At 46.5% G+C, this 21455-nt stretch overlaps 1 protein-coding gene and 1 non-coding gene across 2 annotated transcripts; both read left to right on the top strand.

Annotated features, from left to right (window-relative positions):
* The first annotated feature begins 1639 nt into the window (after positions 1 to 1639).
* On the top strand, positions 1640 to 2581 carry LOC135992630 (olfactory receptor 12D1-like). The gene has a single exon (XM_065641931.1). The coding sequence runs from the start codon at positions 1640 to 1642 to the stop codon at positions 2579 to 2581; it is 942 nt and encodes a 313-aa protein (XP_065498003.1).
* Positions 2582 to 8704: 6123 nt separating this feature from the next.
* TRNAG-UCC (transfer RNA glycine (anticodon UCC)) lies at positions 8705 to 8776 on the top strand. The gene has a single exon. It is a non-coding gene; the product is annotated as a tRNA-Gly (tRNA).
* The last annotated feature ends 12679 nt before the right edge of the window (positions 8777 to 21455 follow it).

Here is a 21455-nt window from a genome sequence, read left to right as displayed (position 1 = left end):
AAGTGTTGTTTTCTGTAGATGCATTTCAATGAGGAGGGCTTTGGTGTCTAAAGGTGACAAATCACATGTAAGAAACTGAAGCATTGGTATTGCACAGAGAATGGCATCTCTAACTCTTCCAGTGCAGGTGACAGACTAAAATGTTGAAAAGGCTGTGATATTATCAAATCTAAAGTTTCCAACAGAGCTTGTTCAAAGATCAGACTAAAACTATTTTCAGAGAAATATGGTCAGTGGCCGCGTATGTGTATAAATTACTTTTAGGTTACGTGCTCATGTTCTTTTATTGTGAAATCAGTTTAGAAGTTCTCAGTTTGTTTCCTGTTTTCGTGCTGAAAAACTAAGCTAAGGAAGTATGAGAAAAAGAGTGATTGGGTTGGAGACCTCTCATAATGGCTTTCAAAAATCACCTATTTTGAATAGATGTATATAGCACGACAGAACGGACAAGAAAGACGGTGAGGTATATCTATATATGTGTTCTAACCTCTTTACAAGACATATTTTGCAAGTAATTATTTTTTCATTAGTTGGATTCATCAATCTTAATCATCACTGCATTGAATGTACAGAGAAAACTACTCATCTTGTAAGATTTGCAGTCTCTATTGTAAGCTAGAAATAGCTGTGCCTGCCTGCTCTAGTAAAATAATGTCGGGAGTTTGTTCTTTGTTCTGTATGGTTGGGAATTACCGAGAGCCACAAACAAACTTACCTGAAAGAGAGAAAAAGTGAAAGCAAGTGTGTACTCATTTGCATTTCAGAAGACTAACGATGCTGACGGAACTGACCGTGTGGTCTCAGTATGGCAGTATGACCGGCTTTCAGTGGTATGAGCCCATTTCTCTGGAACTTGCACCAGGTAACTCGTCTCCTGCAAGTCAAGTCTTGCTCCATCACAGTGTTGCGGGAGATGAGATGTTGCCTTTTGTCCCATTCGTCTGCTACTGAGCAACCAAGAGACATTCTTTAGCAAAACCAGTTTGTGATCACAAGCTCAGGCAGCCTCTTCCTTTATTCTCATCAGCAGCCAGAAGAAATGCTGATGATTGTATGGTACCTTGGAGCACCTTCTGCTGGCTGTTGATACAAAATTGGCAATTGTGCAATTTTTCAGATCTCAGAAGTCTCTGGGAGAGATGGTAAGCATTACAAATGTGAAAATTGAGATTGGCTTAATGAAATGTAGGCACAATAGTGGAAAGAAAGCATCAGAAGTGATTCACATGATGAGTTAGAAGCTTTATTGATGAGATCACGAGTTGTAGCAGGAAGTTACAGATGAGGACAATTGAAATATGAATGTGGCTGAAGGTGAGGATGCAGTCCTGTTTTACATCTTACATATTCTGCTGTTATGTATAGGTGGAAGGCTTTATTTTAGTATTTTCTCCTCTGTAATATTTTACTCTTCTCTTGGTTCTAGATAGAAAGTAGAACTACATGAAAGTTACTTTTGTCCATGTTAATTTTTGAAGTTTGTATGCACCTTTTGTGTTTGGTTACATGTGTTTCGTTTTCCTCTTTTCTGCATTTGTCTGTATTAAAATTGCAGACAAACAAATCAGTTTTTTAATGCTCTTGCTGCTCACAACTGTGGAACCTTGACATTTTGCTTTTGCTTCATAGTGTTCTAGCAATGCTGAACAAGACTGAGCTCAGCGAGTTCATCCTCTTGGGTCTCACTGATATCCAGGGGCTGCAGTACTTTTTCTTCGTCTTCCTCCTGTTGCTCTACTTAACCAGTCTTCTGGGAAATGGTGCCATTGTGACTATGGTGGTAGCTGAGGCCCGGCTTCACACACCAATGTACTTCTTCCTGGGGAACCTGTCCTGCCTGGACATTGTCTACTCCACAGTCACTGGTCCCAAGATGTTGAGTGGCCTTCTCTTTGGGCATCAGCCCATCTCTTTAGGTGCGTGCTTGGCCCAGCTCCACTTCTTCCACTTCCTGGGCAGTACTGAGGCTATGCTCCTGGCCACCATGGCCTACGATCGTTATGTGGCCATCTGCAATCCTTTGCGCTACACCCTTGTCATGAGCCCCCGGACTTGTCTGCTGCTGGCCGCAGCCAGCTGGTCCATTGGTTTTGTGCATGCCATGGTACACTCAGTCATGACCTCTCAACTGAGTTTCTGTGGCCACAACCACATTCATCACTTCTTCTGTGACATCAAGCCACTGTTGAATTTGGCTTGCAGTAGTACCAGCCTCAACATGACCCTCCTCAATGTCATTACCACATCTGTTGCTCTAGGCTCCTTTGCCCTCATCGTCCTCTCCTACCTCTACATCATCTGCTTCATCTTCCATAAAGTCCAGTCCCAGGAAGGAAGATGGAAGCCCTTCTCCACCTGTGCCTCCCACCTCACTGTTGTGGCACTGTTTTACATACCCGTGCTCTTCAATTATACACCACCCTCCTCAGGAAGCTCCCTTAAAAGGGATGTGCAAGTGTCTCTCCTGTACAGTGCTGTCACCCCAGCTCTGAACCCCTTGATCTACACTCTTAGAAACCGCGAGATGAGATCTGCCCTGAAAAAAATGCTAGGGAAAAAACTCATTCCTGGAGGAAGGTGACTAAAACAAGGACAAGGCTCAGAATGTGGTTACTCCACCTCTCCTATTTCTAAGGAGAGAGCTCAGAAGGACACTGTATTGCACGAGACATGAAAACGACTGATTATCTCATGTAGTTTAACACATTAAGAAGTTAATCGTGTAGATCTAAATGAAAGGGGAGATATTCAAGGGCTTGATGCTTCTTCCATCATATTTAGATGCCATATATATGGTAGCCCATGTGGTCTCCGGCTTCCAATACAGACGCATTTGTGTCTCTTGCCGGACTGGAGGCAGAACTGACAGCCCCATGCAGGTGTCCTGGATGATCTAAGATAAGGCATGATTACTTGTTGGCTCTGTTTAGGCGGCTGAATGACCCCCTGGTCATTCAGAGCTCCCGTAGAGCTGAAGAGAGTTGGCATGTGTTATGTTTTGGGTGGGCATAACTTGAGCATGATATTGTCAACATTTGACTTGAGTCAGCCTTCTGGAGGGATCTGTTTCTTTCCATTAAGTAGAAGGGGAACCTCACTAATGAACCTAGATGTAAATTTAAACATAAAAATGGATGGGACCTTCACCTCCATGAGCTTTAGCAGCGTGGCTTATCTTGCCTGGATTTACATATTTACACGTTTTTATGTGCCTGGCTACTTTTCCAGATCCAGATTTTATGGTGAATCATGAAACAACTGGTATTTACATGGACTACTACAGACATGTTAAATGTCCTTGAGTATCCTATCCCGACTTTGCCTGTGGATCCAGAACTGAACACATTTGTTGCGGGTCCTTTGTCATACTTCATGCCTGTGAATTAAGGACAATTCTAATAGTACTAGATACCTACTTATACTTGGACACCAAATCCCAACCTTAATGTGCAGTGCAGTGGTTTATAAGTGCTTCTTTTTGAGGCGCTGTGGTTCTTTACACAGCCATTCACCACCTTCAGTCTTAGCCTGGACTGCAGTTCCATATGGAGTTTGATGTAAAGAACTGCTGCGTCTGCCTTTTGGATTAATGAGAACAGAATAAAGGGGTACTCTGACCTGTCTGCAGAATGGCCTACATGCAGAGAACAGAGTCGAACTCCTGACTACAGATGCAATTTCTACAGGTAATACTATGCACTGGCATTCTAGAGATTTTAGGAAGATTTTATCCTTTCCAGCATGAAAATTCAGATCCACGCAACAGCATTAAGCATGGGATAGTGAGGCATTTAAAACAATAGTAGCTGTAAGAGCACAAATGTGACTTGGCTGCCTATGAAAAGGCATCTCTAGGCATCATATGAGAGACTTGTGTGTTCTCCACTCGATGTTCTAGAAAGATGCAGGAATCCTGTTTCATATGTTGCGGTCCTGTGGAACATGCAAGGCAGCAATGGAAGACGTGAACAGACCCCTGAATGTTGGCAACAGACCCTGAAGAGACCCACGATTATATCTAGCTAAGCATCTAATTTCCATTAGGATACAAATACCACAATGTAAGAGCTTGCTGCCACTTCAAAGGCAGCACATAGGAGATGGAAACAAAGCAGGGATTTAGAAATTACGTAGCAGGGATTTAGAAGCACTTTCCAGGAATGTAGTCATTGAGTTAGGAAAGCCAAAGCTCAGGTAGAGTTCAGAGCAACGAAGGACATCGAGGGCAACAAGAGCTTCTACTGCTTCCTTATTAGCCCTGGAGGTGAAAGTGAAAAATGTTGGTGCCCAAGTCATCTTTTCCTCCATTCTACCAGTTGAATGAAAGAGAGAATCCAGAAATAGACCCACAATGCACATTAAATTCTGGCTTCGAGGCTGGTGCCATCGGGAGGGTTTTGGCTTTTATGTCAATGGGACATTCTTTTATGACTAGAATCTACTAGGGAGGGACGGAATCCACCTGTCTAGAAGAGGCAAGGGAATCTTTGACAGTAGGCTGGCCAAGTTGGTGAAGCAGGCTTTAAACTGAAGGGCTTGGGGGGCGGGGTCCAAAGTGTCGATGCTCACACCATCGCATCCAACTGGGGAATAAGCCAGGCCAACCAGAGCAGTGACAAATATTCCTTAGCTGCCTCCCAAGATGAGAACCAGGCGGCCAACCACCTCAAGGGTATATATGGCTATTGTGGATCCTTCTGCACCCCTCATGGGAAAACTGCATGCTCGGGTACTTGTCTGAAGTGTCTGTGCACCAACGTGCATAGCATGGGGAATAAACAGGAAGAATTAGAGATCTGTGTGCCATTGCAGGGTGTCCTGGTTTTGTTAAAAACAAGTTTCTCTTTTAGTGAATTTCCCTGTCAGCTAAAGTCTTCTTACTAACTGCAGTTTTCCTGAAAGTTAGATACATGTTTTAGTAGACGTAGCAATGGAATGCAAGTTCATTGATAATGATGCATCTCGTGAGATGTGCAAGCAGGAGGTGAACTGAAAATTGACCAACTAAAGTATTCCATCCCATTCACGTGATACTTCATATAAAAGTGGGGGATCACGAGGATCTCGTCTCTTTTCCTTATGGCTGACATTGGGAGAGGACCTCGTGAGATGTCCCTGCGAACTGAGGCCCAGTGACAGACTGAATCCAGTTCCGGTTGGCTGCAGAGTCCAGTCCAGGACTTTGGGTGCCAGCCCCACATCTGCCGGAGCCATTGCTGGGACTTTCAAGATTGGTTTTGTATATTTTGTATTATTTTCTCTATTTTTATTGGTAGCATTAGTAAAACATTTTTAATTTTTCCAACTCTCTTCTCTCTGTCCTTCTTTCCCTCCCAATTGCCTCTCCTTAGTAGGAAGGGGAGAGGGAGAGGCTGAAGGCGAAAGCGGGGGGAGAGGATGTTAACAATACATCCGCCACGGTTTAATTGTCACCCCGCAATCAAACCACGACACATGGCCATGATCTCATTGCTATTACGGAGACATAGTGGGACAGCTCATACGACTGGAATGTTGTCATGGAAGGCTCTGTACTTTTTAGGAAAGACAGGCCAGAAGGTGAGGTGGAGGAGTTGCGGTTTATGTGAGAGAGCAACTACAATGTATTGAACTGTGCCTAGGGGGGGATGACGAATGAGTTGAGTCCTTATGGGTAAAAATTAAGAGAAAAGCTAACAAGCAGGAAAGTTAGGAGTGATTAGTGGAGCATCAGGACCCTGTAAAGTCCAAGATTTCTAGAGAAATGTATTTGACACTTAAATCTCAATAAAAAAATTTGCCGTTGAATTTTGAAACTTGTTTCACCACCACATTAACATTAACAGTAATGGTTTGCTCTTTGCAGTTCACTGTTTTGCTCAAATACAAATGTAGTATAAACTTATTTATCAAAATGTAATTTAAATATCAAAAAAAAAAAAAAGAAAAAGGATTTAGCATCTCTGTGTAAAAATAATCACCAATCCAACCTGTCTCCTCGTTTATGTCTGGTATGAACATGTGCAATGCATCTCTCCAAAAAAAAATCATAGACATTGGGTGCAAGAACTTACAAGACTGAGACCTGAGGGAGTTCACAAGCAAGGCTGAAGGGCACCAACATTTGAGCTTTGTCACATGAAAATAAGACAATCAGTTACTTATTTGTCTCATCTTATGAGACACCTCCAGATTTTTGTGGGGTTTTTTTACCCTTGAAGCCATATGCGGAGCGGAAATCAGAAATGTCTTTAAGTAGTTTAAGTACTTTTATGTTCCACAGACTTTGGTGAATGTCTGATTGTTTAGAGCAGGCTGTGACTGCTTATTTTACAGAGGAGCATAATTCTACACATAGACCTTGTCAGCAAGACTTCAGACTGCTCCCTGAAGTATCTGGTCTCTGGAGAGATGATTGCAGGACTGCATTGCTTTTTTTTTTTTTTTTTCTTTTCCCTCCCTTGCCATGTTAAACACTCCTGTCATGTTTTAACATAATTCTAAGAGTTCTGTGGCCTGGTAGTTTCAGCACTAGAAAACAAAGTAAATGTAATCATATTATCAGAGTTGCAGATAAGTAACAAAGGCTTCTTATGTGTTTGTCGTGCCATTTTGAGGGAAGCAGTATAGGCCAGAACGATGGTATCCATCCAGCAATAATATTAATAATCTCTCTTACAAGCCCTGCATAGATTTTGTGCATGGGGCAGGAGCAGGGTGGCTGCTGTGAATCCAGCCCAGTAGAAGGTCCAACAATTGCTATTGCTTTTTTTCTTGTATCTAATAAAGGAGATAAGGAGGGGGAACAAAGACAGGAGCAAGCCGGATCCTACAGAAGGAGACTTGGGTGCCTGAATTCACGGCCTGTAGAATCAAGAACTAATATGGTGAAAGTGGTTCTGCATGCACTTTAGCTGGCCAAAGCTGCAGGTGTCATTGAGCTGTTGATGCCATCGTGACCTAAAGGGTTACCTGGACTGTGGCTGTGTACAGATTGTGACTCTGCTTGTAGGCTTCCATAATACACAAGGACATGGGGGCCTCATCCTCAAAATTTCTCTGCTTTATTATAGATTACCAAAAACACTACAAAAATCACCACTAGCAAGTATACCCATGATTAATAAAGCAAATACATACACCTCAAGCTAGTACAAATTATTATCAGCAATCAATAGTATAGCAGCAATCAGTAATAATGCAACAATAACAGCAACAATCAATAACAACAAAAATAATAGCAGCAGTAAATGTATAGACAATATTGTATAATAATATTAGAAACTTATTGCTAATAAAGCAAAATTCTCAATAATATAACAGCATAAATGCTTTCAACAGATCACTTATAGGGTACCAAGAGTATTAAACCAATCCCAGAGGAGGGCCAAACTATCCCAGGGGGTAGGACAAAACAGTCTTAGAAGGGGATTCAACCATCTCAGAGGTAGGAGGACAAACCACATTGACCCCAGAATTTAATTGTGCCCAGAGCAGGACCAAATAGTGTAACAGAGTCTCACTTCAAATGTGACCCACATCAGGGAGTTTAGAGTGAGCCAGATGTCCCTGGCAAAGGCCCAAAATCTTGTAGAACATTAATGCAGAGCTCAATCTGTTGGAAAAGTGTATGCAGAGTAGAGGCAGGAGGAAGGGCAGGAGGTCTGAGCAGCAGCGCTGGTGCTGGCAGGGCCAGGCAGCGTCAGGCAGGGCTGGGAGGTCCCTGCAGAGCTGCTGTGGGGGAGCAGAGTGGCGCAGCGGGAGCGTGCTGGGCCCATAACCCAGAGATCGATGAATCAAAACCATCCTCTGCTGCTTGCTTTTGGCTTCGCCTCGCTCCAGCCCCAACAGACACTGCTTCTCCCTTGCAGCAGGCACAGCACAGCACAGAGCTCCCCCAGCAGGCAGGGGATGTCCTGGGGACACTGCTGTTTCTCCCTTCCCACCAGGCAGCTCAGTCCCCAGCTTCCAAGATGCAAGAGGGGACCTTCAGGGCTCTGCAGCTGGGGAGGAGGACAAGCCTGCTTTCCCCTAGTCTGGGAAGCACCAATGCAATTGCCTCCAGAACCTGCGGCTTTCTCTGTCCCAGTCTGTTTGCTGCTGTGCCCACCTGTAGGTCCATCCAGGAGCAGGGCTGAGCAGCTCTTCCCAATGGGCACTGTGTTGGTTCTGTGTGGTTGGGGGTTGGTTGTGGAGGGGAGAGGGGCTGCTGCGGGGTGGCCCCTGAGAGAAGACATAAGATGCTGCACACAGCTGGTTCCATTTCCACAGCTAACCTATCAGGACATTGCTGAGCCATCATCAAAGTTTGTGGCCTCTACAAAAACATAATCCAGAAAGGGTAGAAAATGTTACACAGAGAGAGAAGGAACAAAAAAAAAAGTGTCAGAAAGAGCAGAGGGAAAATGCATACCCCTGGTGCCCTTTGGGTGAGTAGAGGAGTCTGGAGTGAAGGAGTGAAGTCGAGCCTGCGTAGAGGGGAGGAAAGGTGCTGGTTGATGTTTGTGTTTTTGTTAATTTCCCCCAAGTCGAGTCTGGTTTTCCCACAGCGGTTTTTGCTGAGCTGTGTCCCCGCGTTTACCATCAGTTGGAAGCTTTCCCGTCCCATATCTGTTACTGGTATCACATGTGTGTGGTGAGATTCTTCCCCTCTGACCTGCTCGGGATGTTAGGAGCAGGAGGAGGACAGTGGTGAAATGCAGCAGCAGTAGACACAATTGCAGCTGCGTTGGTGGTATAGTGGTGAGCATAGCTGCCTTCCAAGCAGTTGACCCGGGTTCGATTCCAGGCCAACGCAAAGAGGTTTTTCTTTCGCTGGGATCCAGAGTGCTTGGCAGCTGCTCCTTGTCAAAGCCACAGAGCCCGGCTCCTCCTGCTGCCCACAGCAGCTCTGGCTCCACACCTCCCTGTCCCCCAATCCAGGCAGCAACGGGCAAAGGAAAGTCTCAGCCCTGCTGCTGCTGCATCCCAGCAGAACAGCCCTGTGTCCTGGAAGCTCCCCTCTGCAACCCGGGCAGGGGGTGATCAGAGCAGCACAGAAGCAGGTGCTGTCGTGTCTCTGTAATGCAGGGTCACAGGTAACAGCCTCTACTCTGGTCCTTTGTTCCCTGCCATCACACAGCTGCTTTTCCTGGGAAGACTCTCCCTCCCTGCTGCTCCTCACTTTCTGTCTGAGAGATCCCAGATGAGGGCTAGTGAGAAATGCTGGTACAGCATCAGGGTCCATATGACTTGGACAACACCCACTGAGACCAGCGTATTCTTCCTGCTGAGATGGCTCCAGGCTGGGCTCAGGAGCTAGGAGATGGGGATTTTTGGACTGACCCAGGGCTGGACCTGCTGCTGCTGGTTGCACCCGGCGAGAAAAGCACGATGTTATGTCAGAGTAAAGATGAGGATCGGGAATGACAAGGTGTGGACCAAGGCATACGTTGTATTTCATGAAACCAGGTTTGCAATTTGAGGGCACAGTGGGAGGATGCCTGTTCTTTACATAATGTCTCAAAGTCACACTAGAGTGAATTTGTCCTCCATCCTTCTTTATCTTTTCCGTCTCTCCAGTGCTGTCAGGTCAGGTGTGGGGTTGCATTCCCTTCAGAGGGACTGCTGCTATGTACAAGGCCTGTGTTCAGAGCACAGTGTTATTTCATCTACAGCACATTTTCTGACAAGAGATCCTGGTATGCATGGTAACTTGGTTTGAAATACTCTGTTTAACAATCAAGACTGCATATCTTGGAGACCTTATGTCCCCAGCCCACGTGCAGAGCCACTGACCTAGCTTGTCCAGACTTTGCATTGAAGAGACGTTCTGAAGTTTACTAGAATTGGCTGTAACAATGTTCTTGTTAGTTAAAAACTGAGACATCCTCATTTCTCTTGCAACTTATAGCCAAGGGAAACACAAGGAGCCTCTCACAACTAGACTCCTCACCTCAAGGATGTGAAGCTCCTCAAGTCTATGCTTCCAGGGTTGCTCAAAGAAAAAAAAAAATGTATAGAGGATTTGGCACAGTGTTTGCAGACTCCCACTATGCCATCCCCTCCAACTCAGGACATTCTATAGTTCTGTGATGAGCAGTGCTACAAGAAGAGGCAGTTACAGAGAGCAGGATCATGATGGCCAGCACTTTCCCCCTTTCCAGTCCATACCCATCCCCTGGAGTTTATTCCCACAACACCAATGAGAGAGAGAATCACAATGGCTCTTCTTCATATGAAGTTTGCAAAAAAAGCAGAGAGGACCTGTCACAAGGCCTGTATTGACATTCACATGTGGTCACTTGGAACACTCGTCTTTGAAAACCTCCACAGGAAAACAGAGTTTGTGTGCGTGACATTTCCTTTATTTCCACCTCTGTCCATTGCTTCTTGCCGTCTTACTGCGTATGTTTGATAAGAGCTCATTCTTATTACTCTGCCTCTCCATCCTCCCACGCCAAGTGTTTGGAGAAAAACATAAGGTCCCCCCTCAGCCTTCCCTTCCCCAGGCTACCCAACCCCAGCTCTCCCAGCCTGTCCTTGTATGGCAAATGAGCAGAGCCCTTAATCACCTCAGTGTCCTTGTGGCAGGGCTGGCAGATCCTCTAGCTGTGTAGAAATGGGACTCAGACACATGATGACATCTGTGGAGTCCCTGTAAGGGCACCTGGCATGCAGACATCAGGGTCTCCTCCTGCAGAGGAAGGACACCTTGCAGAAAGATTTCCACTTGCTGCTGGGAGCAGGTAGGACCAAAAGAGAGAGCAGAAGCAACTGCATTCAGTCAGGGGAAGACGTGCACCTGCCCCAATACTCATGCACCTGGAGAAGCAATGACTGCTGAGGGGGATTGCTGGAGCAGCACTGAGGAGAGAAATGCATCATCTGGAAGACTAAACAGAGACACTGGATAATCCTTTGTTCTTGGCTACCTGCTTGTGTGTAGGAGGACTGAGGTGCCACTTCCATCCAAAACACCAATGACTAGCAAAGTGCATCAGCAAAAGGAAAGGAGGGATAAACCTGACTTCCAAATGTCAGGAGTTGGGCTGAGATTCAGGCTTAGAAAGGCAACTTCTCCCCGCCTGATTCTGAAGATGCCCTCCACAACTCAGCTAAGCACACATGTCCATTTTTTCAGGTCACCTCAGGAAGCGTTGTCATCTCAGCCCAGTTCATCAAGGGGCTTCTGTCTTCTGCCAGGAGGTACTCAAGCCAGGCAGTGAGAAGTCGCTGCTTCCTGAGCACACCTGCATGATGCTCTGGGTACACTGGCAGAAGACATGAGATCAGCTCCTGGATGCTTTCAGTGGCTGGAGTCAAGACTGACCCTGCGAGAGATCACACGGCTTGATAAGGAGGTTAAAGACTCACATTCCATTTCTGCAGTGCTTCTCAATTTTTCTCTTGCCTGCTTGCTTATTTGAGTGCTCTGGTATCAGTCCAGGGATCTCTTTTCACAACTAGTGGTAAGAACAAGAGAGAAGCCAATGCTCTTCCTTGCAGAGCAGATGACTACATGAGGGAGGAAGAGAACAAACCACCATGATTCTCCACGAATACTGCTCAAATTCTTTAATGAGAAGGAGCAAAAGCAGTGGCACAGAAGAGAGATCAAGAAACATGTCTGCAGGATTCAGGGAGACACAGAGAACAGCCCATTTCCCAAGGACAAGCTCCACACCAAGCGCTTGCCTTTCCCCATTCTGCTCTACCTGCTGGCAATTCCAGCCCAGCAAGAGCAGTCCCTAACTCCAGCACCCTCCCCCCAGCAGCAGCAGGTTCAGCAAAACAGAAGAGAATGAGCCCTTTCTCGAGGAGCTCAGAGCAGAGCAGAGCCAGAGGAGGCACGGCGAGGCCTGATGTGCAGCCAGGAGCCGTGGGCACAGGTCCCTCCTGCCAGGCGGCATGAGGACACCCAGCCCATCTGCAAGCCCTGGCCACACTCCTGCTGTGCAGTCCCCGTCATTCTTCCTGCTCCAGAAGGGATGATGCACTAGGTTCAGCAGTTCAGACGGCAGCGAGGGGGAGGCAGGCACAGCCCTGACCCCCCCAGACCAAGGGAGCCCCCAGAAGAGATGGGAACACCCCCGGTGCTGAGGGTGCTCCCAACAGCAGCTGACAGAGAGGATCCCACGACTGTGTTCTGAGGGAAAGAGGTGAGGATGGGGCCCGGCAGGGTCACCACCACCGGGGAGGCCTCGATGGCCACCGTCGAGTCACCACAGTGGGCGACACAGGGCTCACTGCAGCTGCTTGCAAGGGGGGTTGGGCCACTAGAACCACAAGGTGGTGGGATACAGGGTCTGAAGCAAGACATCTCTCAGTGAGGGAGGCAAAGCTGAAACACAGTGCAGAGACGGAATCCCAACTTCAGTCTGTCGTTCTTGTCTTCTGTTCTCTCTGCGAAAACACTTTACTGCCCTCCGTCTGCATTTGGTGGTCCATGTCTAGAAAGTGACATTGCTGACATGTACTACAGGCGTGACATCTCAGCTTAGGGCTAGATTTGAACGCCTAGGACCAAAGAAGTGCCTAACTGCTTGCTGATTCCACAAGGACCTCCTCAAGCATTACCCAGTGCATAAGCACAGATGAAAGTTGATGCAACTATTACAGCACAAATAGGCTGCGTGGAACAACTGTCTCAGAAATCAGCTCTTGAAAACACACAGTGTGCATAGAGCTGCCATGGCCCTCACCGTGCTCTCTGAGTTGCATGGTGCAGAAGGGATGAACGGCTTTTGGGACAGGACCCATCTCAGTGGATTTAAAGCCCCTGTGGAGAGCCTAATCAAACCCCATCTCCGGAACAACCAGTGCTGCACTGAAGGAGTCACTGGGTGCACTTGGCCATTTGGCTAGAGACCATCTGTCTAAAGCAGAAATTCTGCTGAGCAGACCTCCCTGCAGCTGAGCCCCATTCATCCCCTTGTGCTCAAAACAAACCCCCTCTTTCATGCCCTCCCCAGCCAACCCCATCAAAAGGGAAAGAAGTGACAGCCCTTGAACAGTTCTATTGCAGGGCCAAGCTGAGGCAGCCCAAGGATCCACCTGAGTAGCCTCCATGACAGCAGTTCAGCCCACAGGGAGAGATGGAGCACACAGAGGCTTACCTCGTTCCTCGAGGAAAGGGAGGCAAGAGAGGAGGATGCAGAGCCTGGAGCAGCACAGGCTTTTATGCTGTGTCCTAGAGCCCTGTGTGGCTGCAAGCATTCCTTACTCATGAAGCATCTCAACTTATAGTAGCTGTCACTTGATGAGTCCTCGCTGGTGGTTAATTATTTGCTCCTTTCATCCCAAATGTTGTGTTCCTGTTTCATACTGCTGGACACCAAAGTAATTAATCTGTGTCCCAGCTTCATAAGGCAATTTACGTCCGAGGTCTAAAGCTAGTACTCAGGTAGATGTTATGTGGTTTTTTGTGATATGGATTGTCACATTGCCTTCTTGATAGTGAGCACAACCACCAGTCATGGTGAAGTTCAGCTTTAAAGGACACCTCAGTTTAATTCTCCAGTGTTTTCTGTGCCGACACACCATCTAACCCTGAGAGACATTTCTCCCCACAGGTCATTGTAGACGCAATGGACACTGTGGCTAAGTTGAAGCAGAACGTCAAGACTATGCAATCTCATACAGGAGAAGAGATGCACCTCTACAGGGATGTGGCAAAGCTGAATAGCAAGGAAAGACTGTTGTGGGCTGGCGGGAAGTCCCTTGTGGGCTGGAGTGACAGCCACGAGGACCTTGTTCACACTCATCAGGCTCTACCACATCCAGGTTTTGTGATCAAAGAGATGCCCTTGTCCTTTCCTGAAAGAGACCCACAACCAAAGGGACCTGTTTTGCTCCGCAAGGAAACCCCAGAGCCCAGAGGCTTGCATGGCCTGCTTATGAGGAGAGGTACAGGGCAGGGAGCCAAATGCTCATGGCCATTTTTCTTGGGTCAGGAATGGCATGGCCCATTCTGTGCATTTCAGACTACAAAGGGACATTGGATCAGCCTCCCAGAGCACCTGGGAAAAACCCTGAACTCCCGGCAAACATGAGTCACCCTGCTGTGAATTTCAGTGGACATGTTGTCCTGGCCTCAGGTGCACCAGCGATACCAGAAACCAGATACCTCTGGAAACCACCGGTGCTTCTACGTGATCTTGAACTGTTGCTGTCTTCCAAGGCATGGCCTTTTGCTGGCTGCTCAAGGACTCATGTGACAGTGTTAGGTTAACAGCTGGACTTGATTATCCTGAGACTCTCTTCCAATCAAAATGATTCTTTGATTCAGCATACCTGAGAATTACAACAATTGGAATGGATGTCTGGAGGTCCTCTGCTCCAACCTACTGCTCTGAGCAGACCAAATTCCCTGATAACAGCTTCTGACCTCCTGCTTTCTTGCAGTTACATCCATCTCCTGCTCCCCACCTTCTCATCTTTACTAGGCTCCACAACCCTAGTGCCGTCAGCCTTACCGTATGCATCATGTGCTCCAGTCCTCACGTTCTGCCTGGTCCTCTGCCACTACCTCTCTCCAGGAGATCCCAGGGTTATGGGGTGAGGTCTGGAGGTGGATGGGAAGTAGATACCAGGATTAGGAGTAAAGGCTCCTTCCAGGATTTACAGTGAAACTTCTGCTTGTACAGACTTTCCCTCTTCTTCCTGTCAGACCTTCTGCCCAGAAGGGGCTTCTAGTCAATGGCATGAAAGTCAAATGTGGACGAGGCGGCATTCACACATCCAGCCCCCGTGGTCTTCATGGAGCACATTCAGGTCTCTCGGCTCATTCCGATCAAACCTCGATATGGGTGGGTTTTAAAAGTGGGATGAAACAACCGGACTGAGAATGAGAAAGAGAAGTGGGCATCCCTGAGATGTCATTGTACTGACCGCATGAAGAAATCTATTCATCTCATCTCCCCAGACCTTACTCGGTAACTGCTATACAGTGCTCACGGCCATCTCCTGGTGGCCCACGAGAGGCACAGTGCAGCCCTGGATGTGCTGTCGTAGAGACAGTGATCTTTCCAACAGTGGCAGAGTTCAGAAGTCAACAGGACAAGGCCCAGAGCTTCCTGAGCTAAGTGGGAAGCTTTGTCTGCTCAGAGCAGAGGATCGCCCCAGAGGACCTCCAGCAGTCCCTTCTAACCATCATTATTCGAAAGAGCATGGTGTCTCAAGAGCCCTTGAACAGCAATCGAATGGCAATGCCTTGGAATTTGGCAGCAGCACAAGACTGTTTTCCTATTTCTAAGGAGAGAGCTCAGAAGGACACTGTATTGCACGAGACATGAAAACGACTGATTATCTCATGTAGTTTAACACATTAAGAAGTTAATCGTGTCGATCTAAATGAAAGGGGAGATATTCAAGGGCTTGATGCTTCTTCCATCATATTTAGATGCCATATATATGGTAGCCCATGTGGTCTCCGGCTTCCAATACAGACGCATTTGTGTCTCTTGCCGGACTGGAGGCAGAACTGACAGCCCCATGCAGGTGTCCTGGATGATCTAAGATAAGGCATGATTACTTGTTGGCTCTGTTTAGGCAGCTGAATGACCCCCTGGTCATTCAGAGCTCCCGTAGAGCTGAAGAGAGTTGGCATGTGTTATGTTTTGGGTGGGCATAACTTGAGCATGATATTGTCAACATTTGACTTGAGTCAGCCTTCTGGAGGGATCTGTTTCTTTCCATTAAGTAGAAGGGGAACCTCACTAATGAACCTAGATGTAAATTTAAACATAAAAATGGATGGGACCTTCACCTCCATGAGCTTTAGCAGCGTGGCTTATCTTGCCTGGATTTACGTATTTACACGTTTTTATGTGCCTGGCTACTTTTCCAGATCCAGATTTTATGGTGAATCATGAAACAACTGGTATTTACATGGACTACTACAGACATGTTAAATGTCCTTGAGTATCCTATCCCAACTTTGCCTGTGGATCCAGAACTGAACACATTTGTTGCGGGTCCTTTGTCATACTTCATGCCTGTGAATTAAGGACAATTCTAATAGTACTAGATACCTACTTATACTTGGACACCAAATCCCAACCTTAATGTGCAGTGCAGTGGTTTATAAGTGCTTCTTTTTGAGGCGCTGTGTTTCTTTACACAGCCATTCACCACCTTCAGTCTTAGCCTGGACTGCAGTTCCATATGGAGTTTGATGCAAAGAACTGCTGCGTCTGCCTTTTGGATTAATGAGAACAGAATAAAGGGGTACTCTGACCTGTCTGCAGAATGGCCTACATGCAGAGAACAGAGTCGAACTCCTGGCTACAGATGCAATTTCTACAGGTAATACTATGCACTGGCATTCTAGAGATTTTAGGAAGATTTTATCCTTTCCAGCATGAAAATTCAGATCCACGCAACAGCATTAAGCATGGGATAGTGAGGCATTTAAAACAATAGTAGCTGTAAGAGCACAAATGTGACTTGGCTGCCTATGAAAAGGCATCTCTAGGCATCATATGAGAGACTTGTGTGTTCTCCACTTGATGTTCTAGAAAGATGCAGGAATCCTGTTTCATATGTTGCGGTCCTGTGGAACATGCAAGGCAGCAATGGAAGACGTGAACAGACCCCTGAATGTTGGCAACAGACCCTGAAGAGACCCACGATTATATCTAGCTAAGCATCTAATTTCCATTAGGATACAAATACCACAATGTAAGAGCTTGCTGCCACTTCAAAGGCAGCACATAGGAGATGGAAACAAAGCAGGGATTTAGAAATTACGTAGCAGGGATTTAGAAGCACTTTCCAGGAATGTAGTCATTGAGTTAGGAAAGCCAAAGCTCAGGTAGAGTTCAGAGCAACGAAGGACATCGAGGGCAACAAGAGCTTCTACTGCTTCCTTATTAGCCCTGGAGGTGAAAGTGAAAAATGTTGGTGCCCAAGTCATCTTTTCCTCCATTCTACCAGTTGAATGAAAGAGAGAATCCAGAAATAGACCCACAATGCACATTAAATTCTGGCTTCGAGGCTGGTGCCATCGGGAGGGTTTTGGCTTTTATGTCAATGGGACATTCTTTTATGACTAGAATCTACTAGGGAGGGACGGAATCCACCTGTCTAGAAGAGGCAAGGGAATCTTTGACAGTAGGCTGGCCAAGTTGGTGAAGCAGGCTTTAAACTGAAGGGCTTGGGGGGCGGGGTCCAAAGTGTCGATGCTCACACCATCGCATCCAACTGGGGAATAAGCCAGGCCAACCAGAGCAGTGACAAATATTCCTTAGCTGCCTCCCAAGATGAGAACCAGGCGGCCAACCACCTCAAGGGTATATATGGCTATTGTGGATCCTTCTGCACCCCTCATGGGAAAACCGCATGCTCGGGTACTTGTCTGAAGTGTCTGTGCACCAACGTGCATAGCATGGGGAATAAACAGGAAGAATTAGAGATCTGTGTGCCGTTGCAGGGTGTCCTGGTTTTGTTAAAAACAAGTTTCTCTTTTAGTGAATTTCCCCGTCAGCTAAAGTCTTCTTACTAACTGCAGTTTTCCTGAAAGTTAGATACATGTTTTAGTAGACGTAGCAATGGAATGCAAGTTCATTGATAATGATGCATCTCGTGAGATGTGCAAGCAGGAGGTGAACTGAAAATTGACCAACTAAAGTATTCCATCCCATTCACGTGATACTTCATATAAAAGTGGGGGATCACGAGGATCTCGTCTCTTTTCCTTATGGCTGACATTGGGAGAGGACCTCGTGAGATGTCCCTGCGAACTGAGGCCCAGTGACAGACTGAATCCAGTTCCGGTTGGCTGCAGAGTCCAGTCCAGGACTTTGGGTGCCAGCCCCACATCTGCCGGAGCCATTGCTGGGACTTTCAAGATTGGTTTTGTATATTTTGTATTATTTTCTCTATTTTTATTGGTAGCATTAGTAAAACATTTTTAATTTTTCCAACTCTCTTCTCTCTGTCCTTCTTTCCCTCCCAATTGCCTCTCCTTAGTAGGAAGGGGAGAGGGAGAGGCTGAAGGCGAAAGCGGGGGGAGAGGATGTTAACAATACATCCGCCACGGTTTAATTGTCACCCCGCAATCAAACCACGACACATGGCCATGATCTCATTGCTATTACGGAGACATAGTGGGACAGCTCATACGACTGGAATGTTGTCATGGAAGGCTCTGTACTTTTTAGGAAAGACAGGCCAGAAGGTGAGGTGGAGGAGTTGCGGTTTATGTGAGAGAGCAACTACAATGTATTGAACTGTGCCTAGGGGGGGATGACGAATGAGTTGAGTCCTTATGGGTAAAAATTAAGAGAAAAGCTAACAAGCAGGAAAGTTAGGAGTGATTAGTGGAGCATCAGGACCCTGTAAAGTCCAAAATTTCTAGAGAAATGTATTTGACACTTAAATCTCAATAAAAAAATTTACCGTTGAATTTTGAAACTTGTTTCACCACCACATTAACATTAACAGTAATGGTTTGCTCTTTGCAGTTCACTGTTTTGCTCAAATACAAATGTAGTATAAACTTATTTATCAAAATGTAATTGAAATATCAAAAAAAAAAAAAAAAGAAAAAGGATTTAGCATCTCTGTGTAAAAATAATCACCAATCCAACCTGTCTCCTCGTTTATGTCTGGTATGAACATGTGCAATGCATCTCTCCAAAAAAAAATCATAGACATTGGGTGCAAGAACTTACAAGACTGAGACCTGAGGGAGTTCACAAGCAAGGCTGAAGGGCACCAACATTTGAGCTTTGTCACATGAAAATAAGACAATCAGTTACTTATTTGTCTCATCTTATGAGACACCTCCAGATTTTTGTGGGGTTTTTTTACCCTTGAAGCCATATGCGGAGCGGAAATCAGAAATGTCTTTAAGTAGTTTAAGTACTTTTATGTTCCACAGACTTTGGTGAATGTCTGATTGTTTAGAGCAGGCTGTGACTGCTTATTTTACAGAGGAGCATAATTCTACACATAGACCTTGTCAGCAAGACTTCAGACTGCTCCCTGAAGTATCTGGTCTCTGGAGAGATGATTGCAGGACTGCATTGCTTTTTTTTTTTTTTTTTCTTTTCCCTCCCTTGCCATGTTAAACACTCCTGTCATGTTTTAACATAATTCTAAGAGTTCTGTGGCCTGGTAGTTTCAGCACTAGAAAACAAAGTAAATGTAATCATATTATCAGAGTTGCAGATAAGTAACAAAGGCTTCCTATGTGTTTGTTGTGCCATTTTGAGGGAGGCAGTATAGGCCAGAATGATGGTATCCATCCAGCAATAATATTAATAGTCTCTCTTACAAGCCCTGCATAGATTTTGTGCATGGGGCAGGAGCAGGGTGGGTGCTGTGAATCCAGCCCAGTAGAAGGTCCAACAATTGCTATTGCTTTTTTTCTTGTATCTAATAAAGGAGATAAGGAGGGGGAACAAAGACAGGAGCAAGCCGGATCCTACAGAAGGAGACTTGGGTGCCTGAATTCACGGCCTGTAGAATCAAGAACTAATATGGTGAAAGTGGTTCTGCATGCACTTTAGCTGGCCAAAGCTGCAGGTGTCATTGAGCTGTTGATGGCATCATGACCTAAAGGGTTACCTGGCCTGTGGCTGTGTACAGATTGTGACTCCGCTTGTAGGCTTCCATAATACACAAGGACATGGGGGCTTCATCCTCAAAATTTCTCTGCTTTATTATAGATTACGACAAACACTACAAAAATCACCACTAGCAAGCATACCCATGATTAATAAAGCAAATACATACACCTCAAGCTAGTACAAATTATTATCAGCAATCAATAGTATAGCAGTAATCAGTAATAATGCAACAATAACAGCAACAATCAATAACAGCAAAAATAATAGCAGCAATAAATGTATAGACAATATTGTATAATAATATTAGAAACTTATTGCTAACGAAGCAAAATTCTCAGTAATATAACAGCATAAATGCTTTCAACAGATCACTTATAGGGTACCAAGAGTATTAAACCAATCCCAGAGGAGGGCCAAACTATCCCAGGGGGTAGGACGAAACAGTCTTAGAAGGGGATTCAACCATCTCAGAGGTAGGAGGACAAACCACATTGACCCCAGAATTTAATTGTGCCCAGAGCAGGACCAAATAGTGTAACAGAGTCTCACTTCAAATGTGACCCACATCAGGGAGTTCAGAGTGAGCCAGATGTCCCTGGCAAAGGCCCAAAATCTTGTAGAACATTAATGCAGAGCTCAATCTGTTGGAAAAGTGTATGCAGAGTAGAGGCAGGAGGAAGGGCAGGAGGTCTGAGCAGCAGCGCTGGTGCTGGCAGGGCCAGGCAGCATCAGGCAGGGCTGGGAGGTCCCTGCAGAGCTGCTGTGGGGGAGCAGAGTGGCGCAGCGGGAGCGTGCTGGGCCCATAACCCAGAGATCGATGAATCAAAACCATCCTCTGCTGCTTGCTTTTGGCTTCGCCTCGCTCCAGCCCCAACAGACACTGCTTCTCCCTTGCAGCCTTCACCAGGTTCTCCCTGCCCTCCTGCCCTCTGGACACCCGGGGCTGCCCAGGGCTGTCCCACACCCTCAGCCCCCTCTCTCTGCCACTCACACCTTCTCCTTTGCTTTCTCAGCTGACACCACTCCCAAAGTGCCCCTCAGCAAGGCAGAGGGGGCTGTGGAGCAGCAGGCACAGCACAGCACAGAGCTCCCCCAGCAGGCAGGGGATGTCCTGGGGACACTGCTGTTTCTCCCTTCCCACCAGGCAGCTCAGTCCCCAGCTTCCAAGATGCAAGAGGGGACCTTCAGGGCTCTGCAGCTGGGGAGGAGGACAAGCCTGCTTTCCCCTAGTCTGGGAAGCACCAATGCAATTGCCTCCAGAACCTGCGGCTTTCTCTGTCCCAGTCTGTTTGCTGCTGTGCCCACCTGTAGGTCCATCCAGGAGCAGAGCTGAGCAGCTCTTCCCAATGGGCGCTGTGTTGGTTCTGTGTGGTTGGGGGTTGGTGGTGGAGGGGAGAGGGGCTGCTGCAGGGTGGCCCCTGAGAGAAGACATAAGATGCTGCACACAGCTGGTTCCATTTCCACAGCTAACCTATCAGGACATTGCTGAGCCATCATCAAAGTTTGTGGCCTCTACAAAAACATAATCCAGAAAGGGTAGAAAATGTTACACAGAGAGAGAAGGAACAAAAAAAAAAGTGTCAGAAAGAGCAGAGGGAAAATGCATACCCCCGGTGCCCTTTGGGTGAGTAGAGGAGTCTGGAGTGAAGGAGTGAAGTTGAGCCTGTGTAGAGGGGAGGAAAGGTGCTGGTTGATGTTTGTGTTTTTGTTAATTTCCCCCAAGTCGAGTCTGTTTTTCCCACAGCAGTTTTTGCTGAGCCGTGTCCCCGCGTTTACCATCAGTTGGAAGCTTTCCCGTCCCATATCTGTTACTGGTATCACATGTGTGTGGTGAGATTCTTCCCCTCTGACCTGCTCGGGATGTTAGGAGCAGGAGGAGGACAGTGGTGAAATGCAGCAGCAGTAGACACTATTGCAGCT

The sequence above is a fragment of the Caloenas nicobarica genome, chromosome 10 (genome assembly GCF_036013445.1).
Source record: "Caloenas nicobarica isolate bCalNic1 chromosome 10, bCalNic1.hap1, whole genome shotgun sequence".
NCBI classification, from domain to species: domain Eukaryota; kingdom Metazoa; phylum Chordata; class Aves; order Columbiformes; family Columbidae; genus Caloenas; species Caloenas nicobarica.
The sequence above is the reverse complement of the archived record's forward strand: the minus strand, read 5'-3'. Positions and strand labels throughout refer to the sequence as shown.